This window comes from Citrus clementina, unplaced genomic scaffold, assembly GCF_000493195.1.
Source record: "Citrus clementina cultivar Clemenules unplaced genomic scaffold, Citrus_clementina_v1.0 scaffold_3, whole genome shotgun sequence".
NCBI classification, from domain to species: Eukaryota; Viridiplantae; Streptophyta; class Magnoliopsida; order Sapindales; family Rutaceae; genus Citrus; species Citrus x clementina.
In genome coordinates, this window is record NW_006262339.1 from 24,164,846 (window position 1) to 24,171,681 (window position 6,836).

General features: G+C 43.7%; 1 protein-coding gene and 1 pseudogene across 1 annotated transcript; both read right to left on the reverse strand.

Annotated features, from left to right (window-relative positions):
- Positions 1-871: 871 nt before the first annotated feature.
- On the reverse strand, positions 872-2,389 carry LOC18045809 (annotated as a pseudogene).
- A 3,122-nt stretch (positions 2,390-5,511) lies between these two features.
- On the reverse strand, positions 5,512-6,555 carry LOC112099735. Its single transcript, XM_024187191.1, has one exon. The coding sequence runs from the start codon at positions 6,553-6,555 to the stop codon at positions 5,512-5,514; it is 1,044 nt and encodes a 347-aa protein (XP_024042959.1).
- Between the last annotated feature and the right edge of the window lie 281 nt (positions 6,556-6,836).

Sequence of the window (6,836 nt, forward strand, 5' to 3'; positions counted from 1 at the left end):
CTAGGTGTTATATACACTCCTATTTAGGGACTCAATATCCTTACTGAGGTTTGTCTCAACATTGTTCAAGAGGACACGTGAAGCTGCATAGATACCATCTATCATGATCCAACCCAGATTGTGATTTCGGTTTTCTATCAGGTTGATCCACCAGACATGAGAAACCAAACTGGGAATTTTGGGGATTCATTTTCGAAGCTTGAAGAAAGATTAAAGGAGAATACTGAGAAGCTGCAGAGTTGGAGGAATGCTTTGAAGGAATTTGTGGCTAGTTTGTCTAGCTTTCATTCTCTTAACATTACATGAAAAGTTACCTTTAATTTCTCATACTAATATTTAACAATAAATAAAATTCACGCAGCACTCTTAGTTAAATTTCCGGGTGTTAAACTACAATTTTAAAATTTTTTAAGCATCAAATTCTAGACTTCCTGACTTCCCCACTTTTATGCTCTCACATAAAATAATTTTGACAGAATTCATAATAAAAACACGAGAATTTTACTTCACATATCTAACAAAATTAGTGGTGATCTGTCGTTTTTTAAGCAATTTCAACCTCTCACTCATATACCACCATTAAAAAAAAAATCACACATATTCCTATAATTTAAGAGTTATCAATTTATTGGAGATTGTAGACTTATAGTGGTATATATTAATTTCAACAAAAAAAAATGACAATCTTTCTTATTTCATATTTAATGCAAATTCCTCCTATTAATTTCAAGTTCCATTTCTTATTAATAGCAAAACTTTGAGACTAATTGATAATTAGGCATGAAATTCCCAATGAAACATACAACCCTAATTCGAATTGAACATCATCAATGCCCAATTTAAAAAATCAATCAAACAAACAAGTAACAAAAGGCAGCAGCTCAATTGAACGCACCAACACCGGCACCAGTCTGGCGGGCAAGTTTTGTCCATTCAGTGTGGAAAGACCCAGGGCGATCAATCCTCTCATTAGCATGCGCCCCAAACAAGTCTCTCTGAGCCTGAACAAGATTCGCTGGCAGCCTCGCCCTCCTGTAAGTATCAAAATAAGAAAGACTAGCACACATCCCAGGAGTGCTAATCCCAGCAGAAATAGCCAACCCCACAACTCTCCTCCACGCTGCCTGCCTCTGCACCATCTCCCTCGCAAACTCTGGATCCACGACCAAACTAGCCAAATTTGGATTCCTCTGATAAGCATTCTTAATCCTATCCAAAAAAACAGCTCTAATAATACACCCACCTTTCCAAATCCTCGCCAATTCGCCAAAATTCAAATCCATCCTTTCTCATTACTCTTACTCCTCAACAGATTCATCCCTTGCGCATAACTACAAATCTTGGAAGCATACAGAGCTTGCCTCACATCATCAATCAATCTCTTCTTGTCAACATGTACTCCCACATTTTGTACCTCATCCTTCAATCCCGCCTCTTTCAAGACCTTGGCGGCTTCCTGTCTTTCCTCTTTCAAACCGCTCAAGTACCTACAATCCAACGACGCAGCAATGGTCAGGGCAGCGACTAAGAGCTCAGCAGCTTGCTGAATGGTCCATTTGCCAGTCCCTTTCATTCCGGTCTTATCCAAAATCTTATCAACAAGCTCACCCTCACCATATTCATCCTTCACCTTGAAAATATCAGCAGTGATCTGAACCAAGAAACTCTCCAACTCGCCCTTATTCCACTCATCAAATATCTCCGCTAACTCGGCATTGCTGACTCCACCCACGTGCTTCAAAACATCGTAAGCTTCGGAAATCAACTGCATGTCTCCGTATTCAATTCCGTTATGAACCATCTTAACGAAATTACCAGACCCGCCTTCACCAATGTAAGTAATACAAGGGCCATCATCAACGTGGGCGGCAACTCTTTGCAAAATATCTCGAATATTATTATAGGCCTCGAAGGAGCCACCGGGCATCAAAGAGGGACCATGACGCGCCTTCCTCGCCCCCGGAGACCCCCATGCCGAGATAAAGCAAACCCTTCTGACTGGCTTCATGGATACGGCGCTCGGTGTTGAGGTACCACTCGTTTCTCCGAGAGGGCGGTGATGGTCTGGTCAACGGGGGAGCCGGCTTTGACTAAGATGATGACGGATCTGGGGCGTTGGAGGGAGAGGACGAAGTCCCTGCGAGTGTAGTGGCCGGTCAAACGGAGTTGACCCTCGCGGTGGGCCCGATCTAGGGTTTCGTCGACTTTAGAAGTAGTGCGGTTGTAGACGGAGATTGGGAAGCCTTTTTCAGCGACGTTTAGGGCCAGTTTCTGGCCCATGACGGCTAGGCCAGCAAGACCGATACGTGAGAGAGCAGAGGCTTCCATTGAAATCGTCGAGGGAGCGAAAGGCCACTGACTTAACGACCAAACCAAACGAAAAAGAGCGTGCGATGATTCCAAGGGACAATACAAATTGAGCTACCTGCCCATACGACGGCGTACGCAGCTTTTTTTTTTTTTTTTGACTTTTTTATTATTTTTATTTTCATGGACTGCTAAACGCAACCCCCTATTAATTTTTTTTTTTGATGAGAGGGGGCTCGTTAAAATGAGCTAAACAGGAACAAAACAGGGTTGAGTCACCCCAAATAAGTCTTGCGAAATAATGGGATAAATACCCACAGGAGGTGTAGAGAAAAAGTGCAAACCAAGAGGAGCTGAATGAGCCAAATTGGCCATGAAGTCCGCAGCTGAGTTTGCTTCACGATATATATGGGAGATGGTAGTCTGCCAATTTCTACTTAGTAAATCCTGAATGGCTGCTATTAGGGCATAGAACCCATTAGGAACGACCACCTGCTTAGAAATCATTTGCGTAATACAGAGACTGTCCACTTCTACCAACAGCCTTTTTATGCCTACCTCCCATGCAAGATTTAGACCCTGATACAGAGCCCAAAGCTCAGCCATAAGCACTGAACTCTTCCCAAGTTTCATACAAAATTCGGAAATCCAATGGCCAACAGAGTCTCGAATTACACCTCTCGCTCCTGCTTCCCGATCATTTTTGCAAGAGCCATCTGTATTTAGTTTGCACCATGGCCATGGCGGCGGCATCCATCGAATAAAAATTTCTTTTTTCCTCGGCTGTTGGCTTATAAAGGAGTTGTTAACTCTGTAAATTTCAGCAGCTCTCGCCATAGCATCCATGTACACTGTTAAACTATCCACCATCTTCCCCTCAAATAAAAAGTGATTCCTCCAAAACCACAGCCTCCAAACTGCCACACCAAAGATACAATCCCAAGGGGGAGAAGTTGCAATACTCCATTTATTCTGTAAGTTGCCAGCGATCCAATCACGAAGGTTTGAGTTGAAGAAAGAGCTATGAGTTGCCATTGGGACAAGCTTACGCCAAACCTGAATAATACAGCTGCAATCTCTCAACGCATGAAGGATATCTTCAACCGCACCCCCACACCTATCACATCCTACAGGAACATGAATATGATGCCTAGCAAGCTCGACGTTAGTCTTCAGCCTCCCATGCAGAAGCTACCAAAGGAATAGGCGGATGGATTGAGGCCCCTTCCAACTCCATGGAAGCTTCCAGTGACTGTCATGAGCAGCAGGATGATGATGGCAAAGGGAGTCGTAAACTGACCGAACCGTAAACATGCCTCTTGAATCAAAACCCCAGAAAATTTTATCAGCTCCAAGATGAGGTGACGGAGGCAAGATTGAAGCAATTTGCATGAGTGTATAGTGTGGCAGTACATGTTCAAATCTCGACCAGTTCCAACCCCCATTTCCATTCGTAAAATCACTCACTGAGGCATTGATAGAATCTTGGGGGATCGGCTGGAGAGCATGACTGATCAAGGGATTGTACTTCGTGGCCCAACAGTCTAACCAGAAGCGAGTTCTAGCTCCATCACAAATAGACCAGCGAGCACCATGCACCGTAGCATCCCACGTACTTCGGATGGCCTGCCAAATCCGAGACCCCGATTTATTTGGAAGGGATCTTGGTAAGTTTCGAGGCTCCAGACCATACTTGGAACAGAAAACTTTCACCCATAGCTTTTCCGAGTTGGAAACAACTTCCCAACTCAGTTTCATCAGCAGCGCCTGGTTCATCTCGTCAATCTTCTTAAACCCCAGACCCCCTTGATTTTTCGGCATGCAAATTTTATCCCACCCCACCATACTTATCTTGTGACTCTTGGAATTCCCATCCCAAATGAATCGCCTGCAAGATTTGTCTATCTTATGTCGGACCTGTGGAGGGAGTAAGGCCGTTTGCATGGCATAAACCGGCATTGCTTGCAAAACTGATTGAGCCAGGGTGACACGTCCAGCCAATGAAAGGTGAGCCGCATTCCAACCAGTAAGCCGCCTATCCACTTTATCAAGAATGGATTTATACGTGTCTTTATTTACCCGCGAGTGGATTATGGGCATTCCAAGATAATCGCCCAAGTTGTTTGTGGCCGAAACTCCCAATGCAGTACCTATGAGGCTAGCATCCCGTGAGGCAACATTCTTTGAGAAGTACACTTTAGATTTCATTTTATTAACCTTAGCTTCCGAACTCCTACAATAATTATCCAGAACAGATTCAACGACACAAGCTTGATCAATCGAAGCTTCCGCAAATAAAAGCAAATCGTCTGCAAAAAAGAGGTGAGTTAGAGGGGTTCCATTTTTGGACAAACGAATAGGCCTCCAATTTCCATCCATCACCGCTTTGGTTATACCATGACTCAACCGCTCGATGCAGAGTACAAAAAGATAAGGCGAGAGGGGGTCTCCTTGACGGATACCTCTTCTCGAGGCGAACTCCTCTGTAACCTCACCATTCCACAAGATACTCATACTGACTGAAGTAATGCATTCCATGATTAGTCTAGATAAATGAATTGGTATACCAGACAGTTTAAGTGTATCAAAAATGAAGTCCCAATTGAGCCGATCATAAGCCTTCTCTAGGTCAACCTTAATGGCCATAAAACCATTCTTACCCGTTTTCCTGCGCATGGAGTGAACTACTTCCTGAGCCACAACAATATTATCAATTATATGTCTCCCAGGAACATAGCTTGTCTGGTGGGGGCCTATTAGATTGGGCAGCAGCGATTGCAAGCGATTCGCTATAATTTTAGTCACCGTCTTATAGGCCACTGTGCATAGACTTATGGGCCTAAACATCTTCAAGCTAGTAGGGTGCTCCTCTTTAGGAATCAAGACCAGGAGGGTAGTATTGATCTCTTGCGGAACCTTGCCCGAGGTAAAAATCTCTTCAATAAGCCTGCAAAAAGACAGACCAACAACATGCCATTGGGATTGATAAAAAATAGCATGCAGACCATCCGTACCCGGTGCTTTTAGCGGCTTCATACTAAACATGGTGCTTTTAATTTCCTCCCTCAAGATTGGGGCTGCGGCACCATCAACGTCATAAGAGTCCAAGGCTGGAAAGAGATTTGTAATGTGATAATTCTGGTGAGTTGCAGAATCACTTTTAAATAAAGCAGAAAAATATTCCATTGTGTGCCTCCTTATATCTTATTCATCATAAAGCCAATTCCCCGAACTTTCTCGGATAGCCTCAATTCTATTTCGCCGCCTGCGAGTAATAGTTTTTTGGTGGAAAAAATTCGTATTTCTATCTCCATGAAGAAGCCAATCCTTTCGAGATTTCTGAAGCCAAAGAATTTCCTCCTGGCTCATCACCGTTTCAAGTTCATTTCGCAAGCGAGCCTCCAAGTGCATCAAACTGCGGGAGCTATACTTTTCAAGAGTGGCTTGAATGCCATTAATCCAAGCCAAGAGCCGGCGTTTTCTCTGAAAAATATTCCCAAACACATCACAATTCCAAGCTTGAACCTCCTGAACAAAATGAGAAGCTGCTATACTATAGTTGGTCTGCGGATTCCACACTCGCTTAACAAAATTGTTGAATTGATCGTGCGTTAACCAAGCAGCCAAAAAGCGGAAAGGCCTATTCCTCTTATGACCAGCCCTATCTCTAGCAAACCGAACCAAGACCGGCCTGTGATCCGAGGCTACCTTCGGGAGATGAAGAACTGAATTCTCCGTGTACTTGAGCAGCCATTCGTTGTTATATAAAGCTCTATCAAGTCGTTTGAAGAGCAATCCACGCGACCAAGTAAATCTTGGACCTTTGAAATTTAAGTCAAAAATTTGATGTCCATCATACCACTTCCGGAATAAGTTGCACACTCCTGAGTTCCTACCCACGCCCCCCTGCTTTTCCGAAGCATATAAGATAGAGTTGAAATCCCCTCCAATCAACCAAGGGCCTTGTATTGAAGATGCAATATTCTCCATACGATCCCACAACTGTCTTCGCAGCATTGGATTGGGACTGGCATAAACTGCTGTTACCCACGACATAAAGACCTTGTTCTTACAAAATTTAAAGTGAATACACTGACTATGATTAATTGAAACCTCCACCTCTATAAAGCTTCTCCAAAGGAGCCAAATTCCACCAGAGAAACCCTCAGCTTCCACCCGGTTCGAGCAAGCAAAGCCACTTTTCTTTATAAAATCATCGGCTTTAATCCCACTAATACGAGGCTCCATTAAAATCACTATCGATGGATTATAGTTTTTAATGATCGTCCTAAACGAACGCCTGAATTCCCCGGAGGTTGCCCCTTGGACATTCCAGAACATGATGCTTATTGACATATAAAAATTACGAAGTGAAGACAGGAGCCTGCTACTGCTGCCCAGTGACTTCCTCTATCAACGCCAAAGGCGTTTCTTGAACCATCGAGTCTTCACCATCAGCCATCCCATCCCCATCATCATCAACCATAGGTACGGCAGGAATGGTATGAGCATTTCCAGTTTCCGTCATT

Bases quoted from the DNA above. Each gene is read 5' to 3' on its own strand.
- LOC112099735 (XM_024187191.1), bottom strand. From the start codon at position 6,555: ATGGAGCCTCGTATTAGTGGGATTAAAGCCGATGATTTTATAAAGAAA.